The sequence below is a fragment of the Montipora foliosa genome, chromosome 8, assembly GCF_036669935.1.
Source record: "Montipora foliosa isolate CH-2021 chromosome 8, ASM3666993v2, whole genome shotgun sequence".
Lineage (NCBI taxonomy): Eukaryota > Metazoa > Cnidaria > Anthozoa > Scleractinia > Acroporidae > Montipora > Montipora foliosa.
The window spans coordinates 26579874-26604873 of record NC_090876.1 but is presented as its reverse complement, the minus strand read 5'-3'; the positions used below and the strand labels follow the sequence as shown (position 1 = coordinate 26604873).

Here is a 25000-nt window from a genome sequence, read left to right as displayed (position 1 = left end):
TCTGTAGCATCTTCGATAGAATCAATATAACTCCACTCCTCTTCAAATAAAATAGGATGAAACCGCAAAACACTAGTCGATATCTCAAAATAGTCATTATAGCTCTTTCTTTGTGTTCCAGTGAAAGACGCGTGGGTTCGTATTCGTCACCCATTCTTCTCAGAAAAAGACAAGTGTTTTTTCATTTTTTCATTCTCCTTTAATTAAAACTTCTTATATAAATTATTTTAAAACCAATGAAATATCAAGGCCCACCTGTCATATCTAAAAAAAAAACATGTTAATATTTGATTTTAAGACTCCACTCGTTTCCACTTGAACATCTTAAAATTATAATGTAATATTAAAAAGCATCACTCGTAAAAACCGTAGTGCAATGAACTTTACCTACAACACGTGTAATCTTACTGACCTAATACTCCCTCGTAACGAAACCGCGTTTCGTATTTCTGCAAATCTTACCTAATGGCTCTGTCAAAAACATTTTCCGTATAATAACAATCACGCTTTTCTAATAAGAATTGCATATTAAACTGTCTCCTTGACTTGCACCCAACGCAGCTTTCCACGTTTGCATGTCAAATGAACCTCTTTGCCACAGCTCTGTTGGTGGACCTTTAACCATTTATGGATCATGCATCCTTTGTGGATCCTGTAATCACAACAGCTACAATGATTTACATCTGCCATGCGCCTTCGATATCTTGCTCATTTGTTGGCGTCTTCAAATTCCACATCTAAAAACACATGTAGATGCATAACACCATCCCAGAAACGGATTATGTCCAAAAAATTATCTACGTTAAAAGTGTTCATCTCGCAGTAATCACATTGTATTTTCTTTTTCTTGCTTTTCTTGTCTTTTTTTTCTTTAGTTTTTTTTAAGATGTAACCACAGCTTTACCTCTCTTTGAACGTACATGTAAATCTTTGACTCTGCTTTCACACACACGTCTAGGCATCGTGATTTAGTAGCAAATGAAAAAATAATCAATGTATTTCTATTTTTAAGCTATTCAATGGGTTAAACATCTGTCATCAATATTTTATTACAAGGATCAACCATCATTTAATTGCCGCTGTGGTCAATCTTTTATTTCCTCCACAGAATATATTCGTGAAGTAAAAAACCTATAAGGATCATACTTAGCGCCATCGCTCAAACCCACATGATTCAGAAACCAATCTTGTAATTCAAGTCGATCATAGTTTCTGCAATCGCCGTCTGTGCAACACACGTGTTCCCAGATATATTTGCGGTTAAACATGTTTTCGCCTTGGGACAATATAATGCCTTCTTCATTTCATGGTTGCCACAATCAATCAAAACACCATCGTAATCACCTCGTAATATCGTACAACCCAACCAAGTTAGATTCCAATATGGAACACCGCAATCACATAAGACTTTCTGTAAATGTTTGTTACCTAAAACTCCAACCATAAAATGTTCTCTTGTCTTATTCGCTTCGTATATTTTGACTAAATCTTTTGTAAACCTATCCCACGTGTGATTCTCACCGCAACCACTAGGAACGAGACTACAATAATTATTGTTTTCCTACCTTCATCAAGCATCCATGCGTAACCAGTCGATAGATAATATTCTATTTCGCATTGCTATATTACTAGAAAAACCCACTTCCCGAATCATGAAGCCAGTAGAAAACGGAAAACCTATCACGTCCATCACCACACAAACCTCCTTCAGCAATTTGCTATCTTCCAACATGCTCAATTCTGAAATTCTGTTGATTGTGGCGGCCACCATCCCTTCTTCTCTTCTCTCCGAAATGCGACGATGACAAGATAAAAATTATACAATTCCCTGGCACTCGTCACCAGATCTACTCGGTGGCGGGCCGCGGGTGCCATCTTGAAACCCATCGTCACCAGATCTACTTGGCCGGCAGTGGCAGCGGGGCCCCTTCCATGCCCATCTTCCACGCAAAGTTGGGACCTGAACACCTGTGATGCCCATTTTCCACGCGAATTTCGTTCCACATGAGTGCGCTCTCATGTCTCTTAAAAGGCAGCCCCAGTTTGCCCTTATATACTACTACTCACTTGTTATGTAGATCGCGACGTTTCGACTGCATACTGCAACAAGGCATACACGCTGTTTTCACGTCGGGGACTACATTAAGATCACATCTAGTACCACCGAAAGATCCTGTCGAGCTGACTAAACAAGATGGTGTGGTTTACATGATTCCCTGTGAATGCGGTAAAGTCTACATTGACGAGACTGGAAGACCTATGCAAGATAGAATCAAAGAACATGAGAGAGACATCCGACTTGCCCGTACCCAGACCTCCGCCGTTTCAGAACACGCAAACAACACCGGACACAACCCACTTGGGAACGAAGTCAAGTTTATTGATCTTGATCCTCATTGGTACACACACATGGTCAAAGAGGTGATTCACATAAGACTTCACCCTAACAACATAAACAGGGATAGTGGAATAGAAATTCTGCAAGCATGGATGCCCACGATCAAGAAACACAACAGGAGAACCGTACGACAGCAGACTGCCGAATGAACAACACAACGAAACAGCGAGGATCGAAATGCACCAATCACAGCTGCTGAAAACCAACTAATCACAGCAGAGCATCCTGCTTAACCCTTTCAGCCCCGATAGTGCCAAATGGCACTTATAGATTTTACTCTGTCTAACGCCAGACGATTTTACTCGTCAATGGGGAACCCCTCGGGCCTTAAAGGGTTAAGAGGTGACGCATAACCAGTCGACCTCATTGCCTGATGAACACTAGCAGTATGCAGTCGAAACACCGTGATCTACATCACAAGTGACCACATCGTCAGACAAACAAGAATACTTTATTATTATTGTACTTCAACACGATGAATAACAGCAACCTTTTTTATGACATCTCCCAAAATGTTGTCCGCTGATGGTAACTTTCTATATTAACCACAAATTTATGTTGTCTTCACATCGCAAGTGTTGTTGCTGACGGCAGATTTTTTTACCCTTGATCGACAATTCCTTGTCAATTTCGCCAAAATCACCAATGTTCACCCAAGTGTTGTCAATACCAATGGATGAACTACTTTGACAAGATTGGCAAAATATCGCCAAAACCGCCAGAATCGCCAATGTTCACCCAAGTGGTGTAAATACCAATGGATGAACTAATTCGACGAAATTGGCAAAATATCGCCAAATTCGCTAATTTTGCCAAGACTGTCAATCGTGGAGATCTTTCGCCAAATCTACCATTTTTGTCATCGCATGCATTTCTGGACATAAGTGAATCACTGGAGTAATATCATGGAATTTGTCACAGTTTCCCCAACGTTTGAGCGAGTAGCAATCTCCATGGAATTGAATTCAACAGCTGATTATTACAAGTCTCTTCCAAGCTTTGCTTTCCTTAACTGGACATGCTTACATAACTTTGAAGGTAAAATAGGTTTTAATCGTTTTCTAGTCGACTCGAGCACTGTTGCAAAATTAAGTTATTGAACAAGCTTTGTTTTCATCAATGGTATGGTCAACGTCCCCTCATGCAACAAATATAACAAATGTCCCTTAAGGAGTAGAAAACACAGAAATGTTTTTGCACCCTAGAATGGTAGCTAAATCGGAATTAATATCATAGCATCAAATATACATTTTTAAAAAAAGGTGATAGCAGTTTACAACGAGTGTAACGTCGTTTGGAAATGGCCCTACTGATCAACATAGAGTTACTTGACAAACAATACTTCATCACCTACTTTAACCTTGCCAAAACTTAAGTTGAAGGTTATCACTCCCCAGAAAGCTTACCATAGTACAGTAATCTTTGGGCGTTAAGACTAGCGAAAAAAGTATTTTCGTTGGCAGAGTTTCGGTTCTTGACGAGGCTGTGGTTCGGCAAAGGCAAAATCCGTTTTCATTTCAAGAATGATCACGATACAAAAACTGACTCCATGTTTCTGTCTCTTGACGGTACACTTTGTCAGGCCGCGGAAGAAATTTTAACACAACATGGCACAAAGAATGTACTTCAATGAAATGCTACTTTCAACGTCAAATTCCATGTACCAGTGGGCTTTTGGGGGTGTGCAATTTAGATAAAATCGACTCATTCGCCCAACCGCTTATAATAGGGTACTTGTAACAGCCAAAAACAGATATTTACTCGCAGCTTTTCCAATATAAATTTATGCTTTGGAAACAGCAAGAAATGTCTTACGATATACTCAAATTGCATTGATAGCTGTGATCGCGTTTATGTACACAAGCGATAACAAAATGCACCATTCTACTCTATTTTCGGAAGTGAGAGGACGCTAAAAAGGCGTTTTTGGAACTTCCCTCGATTTCAGAAAAGATTAACTGCTTAAAGATCTTTGGATAAAAACTGAAAAAATAACTCACTATAGGTGTTATTCAGGCAAAATATAAAGAAATTCGACATTTCACAAGTGACCACGGATTCTCAATATTTACAGAAATTGGCTCATAAAAACTCTAAGTTTGTTGATATGGGACAGCAGACTATTAATATCAAGGGACGCAGCGACTAACCCTCGACCAACGATGCTAGAAAGGTTGGACTTACCACGGTCGTCACACTTGAAGGCATCAGCTGAATGGGATTCCCAGACAGCACTGTCCTAATCTATACATAAATAGGGAGCACAAGATGAAGACAACCTCAAAGACAGTACAATCGTCCACATACGTGTACAATGGGAGATCAGAGGTCAGATCATTAACCATAACCAGGAAACATAGTGGAACCCTGGTGTGGATTTATTTCCAATTAGATATAAAGTTACTGAGTTATTGTACAGGTTTAAAAATTAACCTTCCCCGCTTATGCAGATAACTTGCCTTGCCAGGACACCAGTAGACACGATAACACCTTTGTTATCTTTTATAGGAATTGACTTTGGGGCAACCCAAGTTTTCTAGATCATTGCAAGGAATTTTCCAATGGAACAAGATTTTTTCAAAGAACCAGAGCGCACAAAGGTGGAAAATGTCAGGAGTTATGTCATTGTTTGTCGAGTGACATAGCCTTTTTTTTTCCGTTAATTTTTATACCCCCGGTTGTTATTTCCCTGTTTTTCAGAGACCACTCAGCTAAAAAAATAATCCATATTCCACATTTCTATCTGTCCCACTGTTTTCCCACGGAGAGTGTCTTTTTGAAGTCATCAACCAGACTAAAAGTTTGTGTTTTCCCAACCAACAAAGTGCACTTTAATTACTTCTGGCAACAGGAAAATTGCCGCAAAAAATATTTTCTTTCCCCTAGCCATTGCATCTTTCTTGGATACAATGGTGCCTATACTTTGTCATTACTGTGTTGCATGAAGGAGAATTAACACACAAAAAAAAAACAAAACTCCTCGAGCATAGACAGTCCTAAAATGCTAAAGCACCAATCGTTTAATGCAAATGACAAGCATACACGACTCACTGTACTGATCATGTGAGTATCCTTTTAAGAAGCCTTAACTAAGGAGGTATTTAAGTCAGAAAATACAGTTGTTGACACGGGAAAGTTGAAACCTCCCAAGCGAGGACCTTGCCTTAGCTTCCATAAACTATCAACTTTGGGACATGTGTGAAATACAGTACAAAAAGTATATACTTGGGTTATAAATTGTGCAAGGTGGTTATATAAATTGTGCTCCTACAGTCTCGGTTGCACTTCTGCTTGGTTTTTACAATCTTCAGTGGTCAGAAATTCACCTCCTTCTAAAGGCTCTTGAAATTCTCCAAGCATTTGGTTCTTCATACCTGAGGACCAAACAGAGTTCCAACAACTTTAAATAAGGTACTAGGGTACTCTGAAGGTTGTAAAATGCCTTGATTCAAAGTCACAAACTTGAAGCCTTGGTAAACCTTCAATGGTTGTGTTGTGAAAGAAGACTGCTAAGCTTACAATACTTTGACAAGAGAATAATTAAGATTCAATAGCTTCCAATCCTAACGAGCCTTTAAAACAGCTTGTTGAGAGAACTACACCCTCAAAAATACTACTCGATCACCAGTTTCACATGTTTCCATAAATCAAACATGCCTACAAAGTGAATCAGCCTAGCAGGGTTATTGTGGGACTCAGTTTTCAAGTCATCCATACTCTCTATCGACCTCAGCTGGGCAATTATGTTACAAGGATCGGAATTATCTGGAAAGTTCGCGAAGGTCAATGTCACGCAAAGTGTTGCTTCAACAATTTTCTAGAACTGTGATTCAACAGTTTCAAAACAGTTTGTGACTCGTAAGTTGAAAAATAGAGTTTATTGTAATAACTGTAAATAGTAACTTTTAGAAACTTCTAGACTCTCTTCGGATAGATATATAAGCAACACTCTCGTCACTCAGTAGGTTGAGGTTGTGATTCGCAACTTCATTCCCTGTTTGATTTCCAGGTGATATTGTGTGACAAGTGACAAGTGAAGGGATTTCCCCGTTCGTGTGTGATTCTGACATTCTGCTGTCAGTGCGATACTGTGAAAGAGAAGGACAGTACTTTGCCTGTGGACAGATAGCTCGAGTTAAGTTGTCTCCCATTGTTTACACTTAAATAAATTGCATTTTGTGGAAGTAACAAGGTTATTATCTTTCTGCCGGTCCAGGAGGTAATAAATATGTACAGGATTGACCCTAATTAGATGCACACCGATTTCAATAGGGGTGAAGAAGTGTCCCATTGCTCTCTTCTCGCCAACTTCAACATCACTTGTTTCTTGGAATACAGAAAATGCTACAAAGTGTCCCCCAAATGGTGCTTTTTAAGTTAAGATCAGCTGTTGCATTTACCCAAAGCTAAAAATAACAGGAACCGTTACCGTTACCCTTGTTGCTGAAAATAGGCAGCAAGTGCTTCGACTTAAAGGGACACTTTGTGATGAATGTCAAATTTGAGTGTGCATCTAATTAGGGTAAATTCTGGACATATATGAAACCCTTTTGTCTTTTCCTAAACACTATTGAAATCTCTGAAAGCCAATACTGTTTCAAAATAATGTAAACGAAACAAATCATGGGTTGAAAAGTAACCACCTAATCTCGCTGGCAAAGGAAAAAAACAATAAGGAAGGTCGTCAGATAACCAGCTATTGCATTAGAGGAGGAAAGCCACTTTGCGCCTAAAGTTGTCGAGGCTCTATAAACTTGGTGACTTCATAGAAACGCCTAATCATCTGGCCAGTAAATAAGATCCTATATTTTGAAAAAGTCCTTTGAACTAAGTACTTACCGGTTATACAGCGGCTCCAATCTTTCTTGTCTCTTGCGCTTGCTCAGCTTGGTTGGATTTCCCATTTTGAAAAATGCAGGTGCAAATTCCACAAGCCATTTTGGATCAACTGTGGTAACTTCCCTCATGTATTCCTTTGTTGTAAGGACAAGCTCATGATATACCACCCACTCTGGCTGACGATTAAATAGCGCACTTGAGGGGTGAATGAAAACAACCTGGTTATCAGTCACTGTACGGTAACCTTCCTGTGGGTCTTTTCTTGCAGCATTGCGAAAGAACCCACTTGTTATAGCCTTTTGAGCACGTGAAGTTGTCTTCCCACATGATACAACATCTAATTTGTGCCTGCAAAAATGTAAATTGGTAAAACTGATTCAAGACAGATTTAAGGTTGATCAAAGGAAGGTGTATCACGAATTTAATAAAAAAATGTCACATGAAAAAATGAGTTTCGACAGGAACCAAAGCAAGGTTATAGCAAGCACAAAGCACATAAACGTAACCCACAATGCCTCTGTGAGCACCAGGAGGCTCAAACCAGTTTTAACATTTAACAAACTGAACCATTTGGAAGGACTGAATCTACCCAACTGTATCAAGTAATGGCAACTGTTATGGTACCAAATGAAGCACCAATAACTGCTTGCATCACTCATTGATGTGAGATAATAGGTTGCCATGGCTATCTAAAACGCCCTATATTTGTTCTGTAATTAATTATATCTCAAAAACGAACACAGTGATTTTTATCGCTGAAACATGATAAGCAGGTCAAGATGAAACTCTCTACAATTCTCCTTACATTCGAAATGCTGATTCATTATATTCTTTTCAGTCTAAGATTAAAACGTATCTCTTGTCATGTTATTAATCAGATTCTGATGTCTTCCCCTTCTTGTTCTTGTTACTAGTGTAAAATAAGGGAAATATCATGTTATGTGTAATGGTAATTTAATTAAGCAGTCTCTTTAGTCCATCAATCCATGTAAGCTCTTTCTGATTTGTATTCTTTTATGTAACGAGGGGGCCCAGGTCCTATAAGCCCCATGGTTTCTTCTGGGCTCCCTTGCCATGTGATAATTTCTTTTTTTATGTTAAACTCGGCAATGTATTGCGGCTAAATAAAAACTGAACTGAACTCTAGAGTGTGAAGGTGGCTATGAATCTGCTAATGTCAAGGATCTTTGGTACAGATTATTCCGGGCCAAAAGGTTGCCAGCGATTCAAATCAGTTGCCACCCTTGCAGTTGCTGTCTCCCAAAACAATGTAAACCAGCAAATTACCAAAGCAGAATACCGAGGTAAGATTGAGTTCAGATGTACCATCCCCTATGGTGAGGCAGTGCGGCCCAGTGAGTAGTATGGTTGCCTTGAGATCCAGAGTTCCCGGGTTCAAGACACGTCCTGACCACTAGTTGAATTTGTTCCTGGTAGGCCCTGGTTCAACATCTTGGCCGCACTTGTAAATAGCCAACTCGTTTGGTTCCAGCCAGTTGGGATTCTTAACAGTTGTTCTTGTGTTCTGTCCCTTCGTTGATTGTTTTACTGGACCTGAAAAGCCCTATAGTGAGTCGTCAATTAAGTATGTATTGTATTGTATTCTGGTTGAAGCATTGATGGCGATAATAATCTTTCATAGATTGAATGGACAGTGACCCCGTACCAGATGCAGTGTTGGAACTGCTATCCTGCAAATGGAGTCGATCATAAAGGCCGAAAGATTGTCTGTGTTTCCACAAGAGCTTAACATGCACTGACTTGTGAAGTTCCAGCACGGTGAAGATTGACGCAGGGATGAAGATAAAGGCCTTGACATGAACAAATGCTCAGATGATTATGACGATGCTGAATAAACATGGAATGTTTTGTTCTGCTAGTTCAGTAGCATCATGTTTCATTTACTTTTTGGAGTGCTCACCGGCGGTTTGAAATGCCATGGGGAAGTAACCATAGCCAGCTTTTGCTCTGAAAAAATGACTTCAAAGTTCTTGACATCACCATACTCATAGTGTTCAATAAGAAGTAAATGCATGTGGAAGGGGAATGCAGATAGACACTGTTGTTTCAAGGTGTAGACAGGCCAAACACGACTCCCATTGGTCAAGATAGGAAATTCAAAGACCACAGAGCTTTGCTATGGCGAGTACATCTTTCAAAGACCTCCCTCTTCTATATGAAATAAGAGGAGGGTTTTTAAAGGTTTTTCTTAGTAAGGGCTAGTTTTGTATAAGATGCGATTTGTTCATAAGAATATGGTTGAGATCAGGCATTGATGGGCGGTATTCTGTAACAAATGGCAAAATTATTTTGCCTGCTTTTGGTTTATTTTGTAGAGCAGACATTCTTTTGCTAAAATTGACGTCAGATAGAGTCATGTTCAAAAGTTTATCTGGATAACCTCTGTGGCATAATAATGCGATGTTCTTCAAATTTCGCTTCGATTCGTTCAGTGGGGCCTTAGCAGCTTGATATGATGGGTCTCCCGACCAGGTTAGGTTTGTGAAGCTTTGTTAGAGAGTAGAAAACAGAAATTTGTGGCGGGTTTGGTGTCAGGGATAATCATTGTTTGGTCATGTCGTCAATGTGGTGGGCGTGGTGGCGAGCACTGATGAGTTCTTTTGCTTTTTGAGGGGTTTCTAATGCCATAGGTAATATAAGTGGCTTGTAGTTTTCTTTCTCGTCTGAGGAATCTGACCCTCTCGTATTTTGTCTTGTTTATTCATGATGACAGTTGTGGTTCCCTTATCTGCCTGATGTTATTGTTCTGCTGAAGTTCTTGAAGGGCTTGGCGTTCATTTTAGGCAAGTTGTTCGACCTTTTCTAGATATGATTAAAGGGTGACCGATGGTTGAACCAGTGGCTACCAATTTGATTTCACGTGGAAGGAATGTGGCTCTTCATCCAGGCCAGAGAAGATATATTGTAGGGGCATTCATCTAGCGAACGCTTTGAAATCGTTTAGAAGTTGTGTTCTTATGTGACTCTCGTTTGTCACGGGAGTAGGGATAAATTTGAGCCCCCTTGATAGTACGTTAATTTGGGCTTGTGTCAGTTCAAGATTTGAGAGGTTTTTGACGTAATAAATCAAAAACGAGTGCAAGTGTTTGACCAGGGTTTCCAGACACCACAGTTTATCTGGATAACCTCTGTGGCATAATCTTTGTTAAAATAATGCGATGTTCTTCAAATTCGCTTTTGAAGACATAGTTCTGACAAGCCTTAGGGCTTTGCCTTTGATGAAGCCTTTCCTGACACCTGGAGGGTGGCAGGAGTTAAAGCGCGTGTATTGGAAAGAAACAGATGAAAGCACGAGGCCGTAGGCCGAGTGCTTTTATTGTTTTGAGGTGTCTTATGGACTCACATAAATCCATATTTTTGGACCACAGTACCTAAATGCATGAAGACCATGTGTTGTAGAATTTACTTGAGGTATCTCAAGCCGGTATAAGCCACAGAGATTGCTTACAGACGATTTCAACCCAATAAAAGTTCTGAGATATTCAGGTAGATTAAAACCATGTAAATTCTACAACACATGGTCTTCATGCATTTAGGTACTGTGGTCCAAAAATATGGATTTACGTGAGTCCATAAGGGCTCTCGAAAATTTCAAAGACTTCAGCAATAAGATTTGCATTTTAAACTTCAAGAATGTTTGTTCTGTTCTTATATTGCTTGCATTCAGTCAGTTTTATTATATACCTGTCAAGAGTTTCACAAAAGTCTACCTGAGCATCTTAGCTCAGCCTTAGAAAGAGTACAAAAGAGAGCCATGTGTATTGTATATGGCTACGATGTGTCATACATTGATGCTCTTAAGACCGCAAATATTAATAGTTTATCGCAAAGAAGATCTGAATTGTGTCAGAGTTTTTTTCAACAAACTATTTCTAATCCTAACAATCAGTTATTTCACTTATTACCATTTAACACTAATCATCCTTCGGTAACCCTGCGTAAACCAAGGGTCTCTGCAACGCCCTTGTGTAAGACTAATAGGTTCAGTAATACCTTTATTAACGCTAGCACTAGGATTTATGACTCCAAGTAAACTTTCTTTATTTACATAACGAATACCATTAGTCAATTCTCCATTTGGTACCTTATAGTTTACAATTTTTTATGTGTATATATACCTCAACAATGGCAAACACCAACGTACATGAAACCTGGTAACACACCCTCATACGTCCACGCAAAGAGTAACCACCCGCCCGAAATACTGAAACGTATCCCAGAAAGCATAAACCAAAGGCTGTCAGACATATCATCCGATGAGAGGGAATTCAACAATGCAGCTCCACCGTACCAAGCGGCCCTGGAAAAAAGTGGCTACGAGTACAAGCTACACTTCGCCCCGAAAGATCGAAGAAATAAAAGACGGCGAAAACGAACTAGAAACATCACCTGGTTCAACCCTCCATTTGACGCCAGAGTAAAAACCAACCTAGGAAGAGAGTTTCTGAAAAGCGTGAGGGAATGTTTCCCTAGGCGCCACGTCCTGCACGCCATATTCAATCGCAACACCCTTAAGCTGTCATACAGCTGCATGCCCAACGTGAAATCAATTATTAGCGCGCACAACAAGAATCTGATAAAGCCAAACACAGAAGACCCCAGCCAAAACCTATGCAATTGTAGAAAGAAGGCAGAGTGCCATTTAGATAATCAGTGCCTAGCCAAGGGTATCATTTACCAAGCAACCGTCACATCGGGCAACAATGAAAGCGTACAAACATACGTAGGGCTCACTGACACCACTTTCAAGGCCAGACTCGCAAATCACAAGCAATCATTTATCAAGGAAACGCAACGGAATCAAACCGAGCTGAGTAAACACATATGGCATTTAAAGGAAGAAGGAGCTAACTATCAAGTAACATGGAAGATCCTGGGAAAGGCGAGAGCGTACACGAACGTAACAAAAAAATGCAATCTGTGTAACTTAGAAAAGTTCTTTATTATCTGTCACAGCGATCTTGCATCCCTGAACAAAAGATCAGAATTGATTAGCACATGTAGGCACGCAAGAAAATTTCTTATAAAGAACGGATAGCACGCAAGAAAATTTCTTATAAAGAACGGATAGTGTGATAACAAGCATTTAAGTTACGCTACGCACGAACGATCTTGTAAATGCTTATGACAGCGATCTTGTGAATGCTTGTGATAGCGAGTTTGTGGGCACTTACACTAATGACCTCGTGAATTTTTTGTACGCACGTATGTGGAAAGATGACCATTTATAAATACTGCAGGCAACACACAGTTTAATTAAAAAGCCCTGAAGAGTGGAAGCCTAAAGCCTCCACGAAACAGGCCTGTAGGCAAATGTCAAACGACTAGTCCCATTCATTGAACTATTGTAACGCTCCCCCACTTGTGGGTGTAGAGCACTCTTCGTAGGATAAACTTGGACACATCATAAGGTATATATATATATATATATATATATATATATATATATATATATTCTATCCCCTTAGTTTCATAGTTGTAACAAGAGTCCTAGATCTATCTTAATGTATCATAATAGTTAATATATTTTACTTACTGAATTAAATTTTTAATTATGTAATGTAAACCTTATCAATTCAGTTATAACTGCAATCTAAGGTGATAATAAAGTATCTATCTGTCTATCTATCTTAAAACTGAAAAGCAGATGATCCTGAAAGTGCATGTCATTCAAAGAGCATTGACCAATGACCAATGTTTTATCAATTGTCAATTGTAAAAGCTGTTCATAGGTTAAGGCCTGGTTATTGTACACTGCTCTCGATGCCCGTTTATTCACTAGTTCGAGCTTTTCTATATCACTGGAGCAACAAAAATGCATCACAGAACAATAGTACCTAAAATATGGAAGACTAAAGGCTTTATACAACCTGCATCTTGTACACAAAATTCTTAAAGTGAGGTATAACAGAAACCTGATTGCTAATTCTCGAACACAATTTCCATATATATGTGAGAAGCATCAAGTTTCTATCAATAGTCATTCCAAGTAGCTGAATGCTGTCATAAATTGGCATTGAGAAGCCGTTGGAAGTAAACTAGAAATAACGGGCTGAAGAACCTTACATCATGGCCTGATACTTCATTGCATTGGCAATCATACCATTGTTTGTAAACCATTCATCCACAATTCAGAGGTCTTTCTCAGTTTTGTAATCTTGCTTTGAAAATCACTGGATCCTTATCTGAATATCATCCGCACATGCACTCACCCATACTTCCCTCACAAACTAGAATAAAGCATTATAAAAACAATACAAATAGTAGGCCTAAAACTGACCCCTGTTGGACACCCCTCAAGACAGATTGCCGAGAAGAGTAGGATCCATTCAAATTATCCCTCTACTGTCTGTCAAAAAGCAGTTTTAGAGGAGAAGGAGACTACCATCATGGATTCCACATGCCTTTCGTATGGCCAACAGAAGATTGTATGGTATTGTATCAAGGCCTTTGAAAGGTCCAAGCTTTTATTTCAATCCCAGCTATTCGTAAAGGGGAAAACTCACAACTGTAATCTTTCCTATTAGCTGATCTAAACCTTGCCATGAATCCATTGAAGTAACTGCAAAGTTGCTCCGATAATAGCAGTGCTCTGCAAGCTCAGTGCGCGCCAAAGGCACGCATGCGCAGAGCACCACAGTTAAGAAAATATGGTAACCCATCGATGCAAGAAGTTTTGGTTTAATAGCCATGACGTCATCGAACGTCCGTACGTACGTACATCCACCTCTCCACGTATGCCAATGTGACCAGTATCATGCTAGTTTACAGCATAGATCTTTGATATTGGACATCAATGTTTTATCAATTGTCAAAACGAGATATCCGCTGGCCAGTATCACATGACCATATCACGGGCTCAAGCTTAGAGCTCACCAAGGTCACTTTTTTTTTAAGTTCACCGCTGACCAGGTGCTGATTTTCGATTGGAGTGAAGACTCAACCGCACCTAAACATAAGCGAGGCTTCATTTTTCGCAACCTTTCTGTGGCTCGACGCGGCTACACGGCCGTGCTACGTCAACTATAGTTCTAACACAGTCAACGTTTTTTGTGTTCAGGTGGAAAACGGTTTGGAAAATGTTTTATTTCTGCATTTTTCGCTGGTTTCAATCCAGTTTGACATATCATTATAGCTGTGGTCCACACTGGCGGCTACGCAGTTATTCAAGTCAAGGATCAGACAGATATAAACTTAAGCCAGAGTTTTTATTTTTAATTTGCTTAGAGCTCCTTTTTTTTCTGTATTGCAATTTTTGGCATATTTTTAGAAGCTCTGATAAGGTTAGATGATGCCTGGAGGACCTATGACTAGAACACAAACGAAAGGGGAGCGAAAGACAATGACAATGACAAAACAGAATACCAGTAATAGCTCATACTTAGTGCAAGAAGTTACTCCACAAATTCTTTCCTTGGGCACTAAACCGTTTGTTATTTTCAAAAAGTGGTTGAATTGGTTTTTCCTTTGTTCAGTAATGAAAATCGAATTTTTATTGTCACCTGGAATTAAATAACAATTATCTGTACCCTTTTGGACAAGAAGAAATGCGAGCGGACAAATGCTTTTTAATCCGTTTTCCCAACTGGTTTTCGATGTGCTTCGACAGTGCCAAGAAAATTTTGCCCTCAAAAAATTAGGGAGAAATTTCACTAGCTTGTGTTTTCAGAAGTTTGTTTATAGCAGCTAATTGTTATTTAAGCGTTGGAGTGGATCTTGTTTGAAGTTTGTTCTTTCTTAGTTGCATTGCCGTATTTTGCCGATTCTTGTCCCAAGCCAGGCTGGCATGTTTCAGTGAAATACATCAAAATGTGAATGATCTCGTTTTCAGAGATAACGTGGAATAAAGTAGATGAGTAAAACTCTTTTTTGACCTTGAACTGACAAAGTTTTTTTTATGGCTTCTAATTTTAGCGTGATGCCTAATCGCTGGCTATTGACAGTTGACTCTGAAATGGCATTTTTCCTTTTCCATTTACTCGCTGAGGGTGTGCTTGTTTTCTTTTAAAACTCATGCAGTTCAAGAAAAATTCATTGCCAAACTGGTGAATTGAAAAGTAAATTTCACTCGAAAAACCAATATCGTACTCATCACATCGTGATTCATGCGATATCAGTTTTCAGCGTAAAATGTAGCATGGAGTTCACTAGTTAGGCAATGAATTTTTCTACAGAAGAAAGCAAAAAAAATCATTTAATTATTTAAAGGCCCATTTTCAACCGAGATCCCTTGCGCGCCCGGAGCATTTTTCATATATGAAAAATACGCCATTTTTCTTGTAGTCGTGGAATCGCTTTGATATCTTCTTCCATCTTGCAAATTAGGGTTTTCAAAGTTCCATCTTGAATCGTGTGCGAACAACAAACTATCGTAGTATCCACATCAGTAAATAGTTTTCAATTCTTACATGTAAGACGGTGAAAAACGTCATTTGAAAAGTTGATGCCGCCGAAGAAGCGGTCAAGAGGAAGGCCGAGTCTGCCCGGCTCTGCAAAGCTTATTCGACTTAGAGAGTCCGTGTATGATTTATGGAGGGCAAGGAAAACAACCATGGGTTTCGGCAACACTACAGACAGTGCTTTTGCAGAAATATTATTGCATTGTTCCCACAATGGAACTGGAGACTCCGGGGAGATTTTTTCGAGGTGAGAATAATTATTTGACTGATTTTTACTTGAGATCCCGAGTTATGTATGTAAGCGGTCTCATTTGTATAAGGCATTATTCTATAATTGAAATGCGTAAACTAAAACAGTTTTGGCCCATATTGATTATTAATATTTTATATTTTATTTAGTGTTGAAGGCGAACAATTTCCTTCAACATCAGGTAAGCTTTGTACAAGTTTTATACACAGGCTCGATTTATGATTTTTCAATCTCAAATATTTAGCTGCAAATTTGTTTACTGTGTTCTTCACCTAATCTATGTTTTTCTTTTTTATAGTGTTTGTGAATGACTATAGCAATGGCCTTCCAGCTATGTCCACTCCAGTTCGTGCAGACGGTCCTGTACCCAGATTTGCTTCCCCTTCAAAACAGATTGGAACGTCAAGTGCAGTCTTTGACAGGTACTATTTTTGATGGAAAAAAATGTCGGTTATTAAAGGCATGTGGCACAGGGTTTTAAAAAATATATACATATATATTTAATATTTTTAATATTTCTTACTGCATATTTATGCCAAATACCTTTTGCTACTGTAATTATTAGAGATAATGTGATACATGTATGTGATTCAAACAAAACCTAATTTGTCTAAAGTGTGTATTGGTTGTGACTCTTTTTCATGGACCTTTTTGGTGGTTGATTCCAGAAATTAGTGCGTACAAAAAACGGTGCCAACATGTGTGATAATTATTTTTAAATGGCTGCAGTTAATTACACTTGATTGTTTTCTTGTATTCAAGTTTTGTTGATATCACTGGAGATCCAGAGAAATCAAGGTTGGAGGTGTTTGCTCAAACCAATCACAGTTTGGCAGGGAATCCATTTTCTGTTCTTTGTCTTGATCAAAATGATAGTACAGACAGCGACAATGCAAGTGAAGCAGCTGAAAGTGTCCTTGTCATCTCAGCTTTGGACAACCACCAATTTCCAGAACTGGAACAAAGGTATGTTCGCATGTGGCTATACTGTATATCCTGTGTATACCTGTTAACATCTGGGAAATGTTGACTTCCCATGAGCATGCTCCAGCAAGTGTTGTATGCTGATGAAAGAGCCGAATATGTTAAAATATGTTATAAATATGTTAATGCTGTTTGTATGTGGCTGGACAGGGAAGGGGGGGTTTATCTCGAACAAATGCTCCTTGAGCAAAACCATGTGCAAATAACAGTCCTGAACCTCAAATTTGGGTAAAATGTCCTGAATTTTGGGGACATTTCTAAAATACTCAAACTTATGAATTTTTACATTCTGTACATGTAGCATGAGTGTCATTCTTGAAGAACTCCATTAGAGTGACATGTCCAGTGAAGAGGGTGTGGAAGAACATAGTGACATTGGCGAGTGCAATTTAAGTGAAAATGAAACTTATGAGACTACTGATGGCACTCAACATTTTACTGAAGCTGCATGTAGGTATGTGATGTTTGGTCATGTCATACATGTAGGTATAAACTTCATGGAACAAATAACTCTTGTGAACAGACTATGCACCACTGTACAGACAGTTTTATGTTATTTTGTCATAATTATTACACATGATATTCTTATAAGCACTTTATGTTAAAATGAACCACTATCATTGTCAGAGGTTTTTTTAATTTCAGTGAATTTATTCTCATGAATGAAATTAACAAATTGATGTCAGTTTTTCATGCGTCTGTCCTGTTACTGCAGGGTTCTCATTAAGTGCCGGCAGCCGGCTAAAAAACCGGCTACTTTAAATTTAGAGCCGTCTACTTTTCGGTCATAAACTTGCTATAAACAAGTGGCACTCGCTTCTCCCGCTGCCTACTTTTATATTTAAGCCGTCTACTCCAAAACTTATTGAGAACCCTGTACTGATCATGAATTGCATCATAACATTGTCAAAGTAGCTGTGTTGACAATGTTATGACGAAATTCATTGTCAATAACAGGACAGACACATAAACTGACATCAATTTGTTAATTACAAGAACAAAAAAGGCAAGGGGTCAAAACTAAGTCAAAACACGAAAAGAACGTGAGACAAAAATGCCAAAAAATTCAATCTGATGCGAGCAATATCACGTCAGTTTCACGTAAATTATAAATTCATGTGTCTGTCCACTTATTGACAATAAAAATTAGCCAATGAGCGCGCAAGAATTTTTGCAGTCATTGTAAAATATTTATTTGATGCTTATTTACAGCATGGACATTAGCTCTGAGGATGATGAGAGGACACTGACAATGATTGATCCTCTATATGGCAGCCAATCCAATGAGGATGAATGTGTACCTGGTGATGAGGCTGGTCCACAGCCAGAGGAGGAGGTGGGTGAAGGCTCAAAGTCAGCAGAGAAAAACAAAGACAAAATCTTGAAAAAGCTAGAAAAAGCGTTTTCTATGTTGACTGATGTGAAAGACCTCAAGGCGTACCTTGCTTTACACTCGCGCACAAGGGTGATTGTTTCCATCAATAAGTTGGTAGAACTATCCACAGACACATGTGCTTTAGAAAGTGGAGGGAAAGTTTGTGGAGAAGTTCTCTGTTTAACACAAGATGTGACTTCCATTGGATCACGAGTTGAGATCACAAGGAAATGTAGAAATGGGCACCACCAAAAATGGATTTCATCAGAGGTCCTGGGAGCAAAGCACAATTCAGATTTTTATCTTAATGATTATTTGTTGGCTGCGGCGATAATAATTTCTGGTAACAATTTTAGCAAATTTGCTCTACTGTGCAAGGCCCTAGGACTGAGCATCATTAGCAGCAATACATTCACGCGTTTTCAGAAGCATTGTGCTGCACCTGTTATTAGTGATGTTTGGAACAAAATGAATGGCCTGATAGTTGACATACTTAAGCAGTATGAAGAGATATGTTTGTGTGGGGACGGCAGAAATGATTCACCTGGTCATTCTGCAAGGTATTGTGTCTATACCTTGATGGAACATGCCACTAAAGTTGTCGTTGACATGGCTGTTATTGACAAGAGAGAAACTGGTGGCAACTCTGTCACTATGGAAAAGGAGGGTCTTCGACGACTCCTGGAAAAAATGGCCACTGTTCTTCCTTTTAGTGAAATAACGACAGATGCTTCATCCTCTATCATGAAATTGGTGCGTGAAATGAAAGGTACATTGGTTAGGGCTTTATCTAACAAATATTAATGGTGTAGTTAGAATTAGTGCACTTGTAGGCAAGTAATCACTTTATCTTTACCAGCAAATTCTGCTGGTGAACTTTATTATTAAAGAATATGTAATAACAAATGCTGGATTCAAATGAAGTTGATGATTGAAATTTTAATTAACACAGACACGTCAGATGTGATGTATCTGAACTTTCTGTCTATGAAAGAATCACTACATACAGTTTTCATTATTACAAGGACATACAATGTCTGATAGAGCTATATGTGTGGCTGTGGTTTAATTTATATCATTGGTTGTAATGTTGCTTGTATATTGTTTTATTTCTTGACAGATAAATTTCCACAACTACTTGAGTTGTTCCACTCGCTTGACATTTGGCATAAAGCCAAGAAACTTAGCAAGTGTCTTCACCAAGTAGGTGGCTATTTCATTTTCTTATTAAAAGTTGATGATGATACATTTCTCTGACTAATAAACACTTATCACGTATTATTTATAGAAGATCAGTATGGCTGAATTCCCAGAAAAATAATTTTAGGGGCCCAAAAAAAAAAAAGAATTCAAGATCTTTTTGTGATTACATTGGCAGTAAATAATTATTCCTAAAAGATAATCTACTTTATTTTCGTTACAGGCTGCTCGAATTAAAGGATGTGAATCACTAAAAGAGTGGATTGATGATATTGTGAGTCATTTTTGGTTTTGCTGCCAAAACTGTGAAGGATGTGTCGATGAGCTAAAGGTACCATAATAGAGAGATTATTGATAATGTTCTCCTCAATCATAAATTTTGTTTGGGCTTAAACTACAACTGATTACACTTGCAATCCTCCCTATACAGTATGTATGTAGTATCCTCTTCTTTGGTAATGCTTGATTATAAAGGATTCAGATGTGACTGCATTTTTACAAGTGTTTGACAGCCAGATGTCCTTTCAATTACACAGGTCATGTGAAAGTTTGAAACCTACAAATCAACAATACTGCATATTTTTAGTGTCGAACGAGTAGCAGGTTAGACTACTTTGAATCATCCACTTGCAGGAAGTTTGGTTTGGGGTACTACATCATGTTTGTGGTGATCACAAATGGGCTGAAGGTGAATGCAGGCATTCCCCAGAGGAGACACCATCAAATGGAAAGACCTACCTGAAGAAAAGTTCAAAAGCTTTGGCAGCTTTAAGAAAAGTGGTCCTTGATAAAAAGTGGCTTAGTAACTTGGCATTCTATGTTCGTTTCAGGTTCGTCTTCAGTTATATCACTAACCTTACAATATTATTAGGTCATGAGTAGAAGTTTAAGTTTTATCAACCATCATTTTACACCATTTTCCCTCCAATTTCTGCAAGCTCCCCCCACAAATAAAACTGGAATCAAATTGTGGTAATTAAATTTTAATGTTTCTTTCATTCCTCTAATATCAGTGGGATGTAAATTTTTCAAGCCTAGAAGGGAGAGAGGATTTGGTTCAAAAGATCATCAAGTTTCAGTAATCAGGGATAACAGTTATTGTTGTACAACTGACCATAGGGAAAAATCACAGTATGTGATTTATTCTTTTCTGTTGAAGGTTGGGTGGTGTTGCTAACAAAATATGCTCCCAAGAGAATGGCATTCGAGTAAGAAACTTAGAACTTACATTTGAAGTGACTCATATGCTGATGATTATTCATTTGAATTGATCATGTTAACTAGTAAGAGTTGTGTAATGTTAATTTGTAATCATAGCTGAAAGAGCCCGTCTTTTGACTTGGTGTTTTTTAGGTATCCTTACTTCATCATGCGTATTATGCTGGCTGCCATCGACCACAATATGCATCTTTGTAGAGGGCAGAAACTGAATGCAGCTGGCGAGGAGCGTGGCCACAGAAAGTACTCTAAGCGCACACAAAAATTCCACGCAGAGACTGTCAAGGAAGAGAAAGCGTACTCCTATTTCCCCTTTCTCATGGCCAAAATGTTGAAGGAGCGTTGTCTTCTGGAGGGAAGCTTTTCTCAGTGTTCAACCCAAAGCAGATTGCTCCCACTATTGCCATGAAGGCAGCACCCTCTACTGAGGTATTGATGAAAGGGCCATCGCGTCTTGCTAAGCCACCTTTGAAAAAGTGGAACAGTTCAACAGGGGAAACAACTGATCATTAATTTTATGGTTTTTCTTCAAAAATATTAGTATTGCACCTGCATTGATGAAACACATAAAAACATTGTTTCGTGGTAAATTATAGGAACATGTTTTAATACCACTGATCATAATGTCACTTTACAAAAGTTATTTTTCGTAGAGACAGACTTTATCCAGCTTATAGTTGCATGAAATACAACTGGGTTAAATTTTTTGAATCATAAATTAGGGAGAAAATAACCCTGTTTTTAAACAATTAGCATGCACCACTTCTAATGCAAAGTGCTTTGTAGATTTTTCCCTCTTCCACCTTTCCCACCTCATACCCCTCCCTGTAGTTTGTTATTCTTTCTGGAAATCCCATAAAATGATTTCATTGCAGGCATCCCCCAACCCCCCCCCCCCCCCCCATACTCTTATATTTAAATTAAACATGTTTTCAGGCTTGTTTGTACCAAGTTGTGATCAAAGTTATTTAGGCTAAGGCAAGACATGAACTTTTTCAATACAGTTAATTTTAGTTATTTGCTCAAATATTATTTCTTACCCAGTAGAGTAGGAGGTTCTGGTGGCATTTCATAAAAAATACCCTCATAAGACTCTCGCCCCCTTGAAAATACTCTTCTCCATAAATATATTACGTTACTTGTTCCAGTGTTGGCCAAAAGAGGAAAAGACATGAGATGCGTGTTCAGAATTTTATTTACTTACAAAGACATGTATGGTTAATGCAGTTAGACACTTTACTCTAAGATTTCTTGCATTTTCATCAAGCATAGAACAGACTTGTTCACAATACAGGTGTCAGTGAATTTGAAAAAACAAATATGGGAGTACTTCGTATTTTCATAGAACTATTTAGCTGTTTCTGTATCCCATGTATTGACCATCTGCTGAGGGGTACATTCTTCTTATTGACAATACTACACACGAGGGCACAACCCTCCTATTGCCTCTGCCGAGTTTGCCAAACCTCCACAGAACAAACTGTCTATAGGCAGCTTTCCTGAAACTCTCCATGGAGAAATTGAATTCATCCGCCTGTATGTCGCAGCGAGCCTTGATGCAAACCTCAAGGATGTCCCTGTCTAGGCAAATATTGTTGAATGCCTGAAATCTTGTAATACAGGCCACCCTCTTACAACAAACATTTTCGATTTCGTTCGGCATTGGCCTACACACATGGCATTTGCACCACTCGGGACAAGTGTCACCAGGACTTGGAGGGGGAGGTGGAGGTGCATTCCTTTCTTGAAGAAGATTCTTTGCAAAGTCTAAGCTTCCTCTCCCCATAGCCAAAACATTTCTTAGAAGGTAAGCCATGTCTTCTCTTTGAAGAGGGGCAAGAAATTCCTGTAAAAAAAGAAATTATGAAACATCAATCTATTTTCTTGTTTCCAGCAACTGTATCTAAATACCTTTGCATGTACACGTCACATAATTATTTTATTTATTTTTTGCAAAACTCTTCAGTCAAGTCAAAACAGTTTGTGACTGAAATGCTGTCTCGTTATTGAAGTGTCTAGCTGGTGAGAGTACATAGTGTGCTCGTACATAAATGGAAATTTCTCCCAGCGTGGCTTTTAGTAATGAATCTTGTAGTGTGTACCAAGTAGTTTGAAGGACATTAAGGATAGTATGGCGAACAGTGTTGTCAATTATTGTGCATGGATAGCATGACAAAAGTTAGAAAAACGTCTCATTGCTAAACTTTCTTAGGGTATGTTATTCCATTTAGGCTCACTGCAACATGTTTCTTATGCAATTTGTAAAATGGACTTTACACACTTCTACACACCTCGATTTGAGTTGCAGAGGATTGAACTTCTCTTGCAAGCTCTACTTCTCCATCGGGATCAATGCCGTCATGCTCGTTTTCTTGGGTATTCTCACGAGCCTAGGGAAGACACATCCCAATTTTAATGTTGATAAGGCTTCGAATTTATATGGGATAAATGAAATTATAAAAAGCTGTGAGCGATCATTCGCACTTTGCATTTGGAATGAGGACATCTGCACCGAGTTGAGCAATTCTTGTTCGCCGCTTTACACACACAGAAACCCTGACCTTTCTTTCGGGCACAGGCACCTTTACAATTACATATCATCTGCAACAGCAAGCGAAAAGAAAATTTTTACGCCAACAAATAATAGGAAAGAAATTAGTACAATTTGAATCGAAATCAAATGGTTGCACGTGGCTTTACCAATCTGTCACATACCTCTTCATCTTCCGCAATCTTCTCTTCTTCTTCGCTCCCCTCATAGATTCTTGACCCGTAGGCGTTGAGTCCCACATGTACTTGCAAATCTATAGATTCGTCTGTTTCCATAATTACTAAAAGAAGGAACTCCGTACTTTCCTCGCAGGTTTGGCAGCTATCTTGCTTTGCAAAAGACCGGGCGACGGGAGTATTATAACAGTCGACCAATCAGAGTTCGCCATTTAACAATAGCGCGATTTCAAAACAAAAACAAACGACTGCAAAGGGTCTCGGATGAAAATGGGCCTTTAAAGCAGCAACCGGAAACATCAAAACACAGACAGCAGACAATTCAAAACATTTTATTTTCACTAACCCTACAGGCAGTAAGAATAAATAACCAGGGAGCTCTCCTTTTAGCCTTGGCTAAATCTATATATTACTTTTTCATAGATATAATTACAAAACGGCAGCACAGTAACTGGCCTGTACATGTAATTGGACTTGGTAACTAATGGTGTCACCTGCCCTTTTTCCACCTGGAAGGGTATGAGCAGTGTTGTATTGAATGATTTATTATTAACCCTTCCTAAATTTTACAAAGAGTGCATTATGACATGGGCCTCCTTAAACTGTGTAAGCCCTTCCTCAGCCTCGGAGATTTATGAACAATTTTTATGGAACAATAGGTTCATCTGCATTGAATCCCGCCCAGTTTTCAACCAAAAGTTAATTGATGTTGGTATTATAACTATTCGGAACCTCCTCGATTCACATGGCAATTTTAAACAGTTTTTTTACCTACAATATGCACACCTCTCACCTATTGATCATTATTTCCTTTTTAGTCTCTTTTGTGCCATCCCGGAGGAATGGTGTAGATTGTTAAAGACAAATGAAAATGCAGCTCTTTTACACGATTGTTATGTAGATTTGGATAGTTTTTCACTACACCTTGGAGGGAAAAAGGTTGATGTTGAAAAGATTTAATTGAAACAATTGTATGAAACGTTTTCTTCTAAAATCTCTTCTAACCCTACCTCTATGAAAAAATACAATGAAATGTTCAACACAAAGACATTTAAACTAGACTGGGAAAGAATATTTTCTTTGCCTTTTAAAATAATGCTGAATACAAAGTTAAGAAATTCCAATATAAAGTTCTTCATAGAATTTGTTATACAAACATTATGCTCTTCAAATTTGGTTTAGCCGCTTCCCCTTTATGTTATTTCTGTAATAAAGAACTGGAGACATTGGAACACTTCTTTTTTTACTGTAGTAAGGTTAGCACCTTTTGGAATGAGCTAAACATTCTCCTCAAATCGCAAAAGTTAATCTCTAAAAACTTCCATATCCAAGATATTTTATTTGGGCTTTTTTCTGCGGATAATGTTGATGACAATATTCTAGTCAATTACATTATACTTGAGAGCAAATGCCTTATTTTTCGTTCGAAATTAAGCCAAACGTTTCCCACCATTGCCCTGTTAATATCAAAATGCAAAACAAAGCACAAGATCGAGCGTTTCATTGCGAGGAAAAATAACAAACTCCACTTTCATAATAAAAAATAGCATCAATTTTTACCCATAATGGAACATGAGCTATCACCTCCA

General features: G+C 38.5%; 4 protein-coding genes across 5 annotated transcripts in view; 3 read left to right on the top strand and 1 right to left on the bottom strand.

Annotated features, from left to right (window-relative positions):
- The first annotated feature begins 2004 nt into the window (after positions 1 to 2004).
- Positions 2005 to 2547, top strand: LOC137968479 (uncharacterized). The gene has a single exon (XM_068815045.1). It carries the CDS (start codon positions 2005 to 2007, stop codon positions 2545 to 2547), a length of 543 nt encoding a protein of 180 aa, XP_068671146.1.
- Positions 2548 to 5199: 2652 nt separating this feature from the next.
- Positions 5200 to 25000, bottom strand: part of LOC138012425 (ATP-dependent RNA helicase DHX8-like) — a 220691-nt gene continuing 200890 nt past the window's right edge. Inside the window, exons 23-24 of the mRNA XM_068859193.1 lie at positions 7238 to 7585; positions 5200 to 5772 (exon numbers count right to left, since the gene is read on the bottom strand). Coding sequence (XP_068715294.1) covers positions 5721 to 5772; positions 7238 to 7585 — 400 coding nt within the window. The 3' untranslated portion in view covers positions 5200 to 5720. The remainder of the gene's footprint in view (positions 5773 to 7237; positions 7586 to 25000) is intronic.
- Positions 15516 to 17297, top strand: LOC138012427 (uncharacterized). The gene is made up of 5 exons (XM_068859196.1): positions 15516 to 15904; positions 16057 to 16088; positions 16206 to 16329; positions 16670 to 16873; positions 17193 to 17297. The coding sequence occupies exons 1-5, from the start codon at positions 15702 to 15704 to the stop codon at positions 17221 to 17223; spliced, it is 594 nt and encodes a 197-aa protein (XP_068715297.1). The 5' UTR covers positions 15516 to 15701; the 3' UTR covers positions 17224 to 17297.
- On the top strand, positions 18797 to 20653 carry LOC138012426 (uncharacterized). Of its 2 annotated transcripts, none has more exons than XM_068859195.1 (4): positions 18797 to 19035; positions 19387 to 19469; positions 19690 to 19797; positions 20003 to 20653. In XM_068859195.1, exons 1-4 carry the CDS (start codon positions 18846 to 18848, stop codon positions 20009 to 20011), a joined length of 390 nt encoding a protein of 129 aa, XP_068715296.1. In that variant the 5' UTR covers positions 18797 to 18845; the 3' UTR covers positions 20012 to 20653. The 2 variants fall into 2 exon arrangements, with proteins under 2 accessions (XP_068715296.1, XP_068715295.1); XM_068859194.1 differs by having other exon boundaries at positions 20100 to 20636.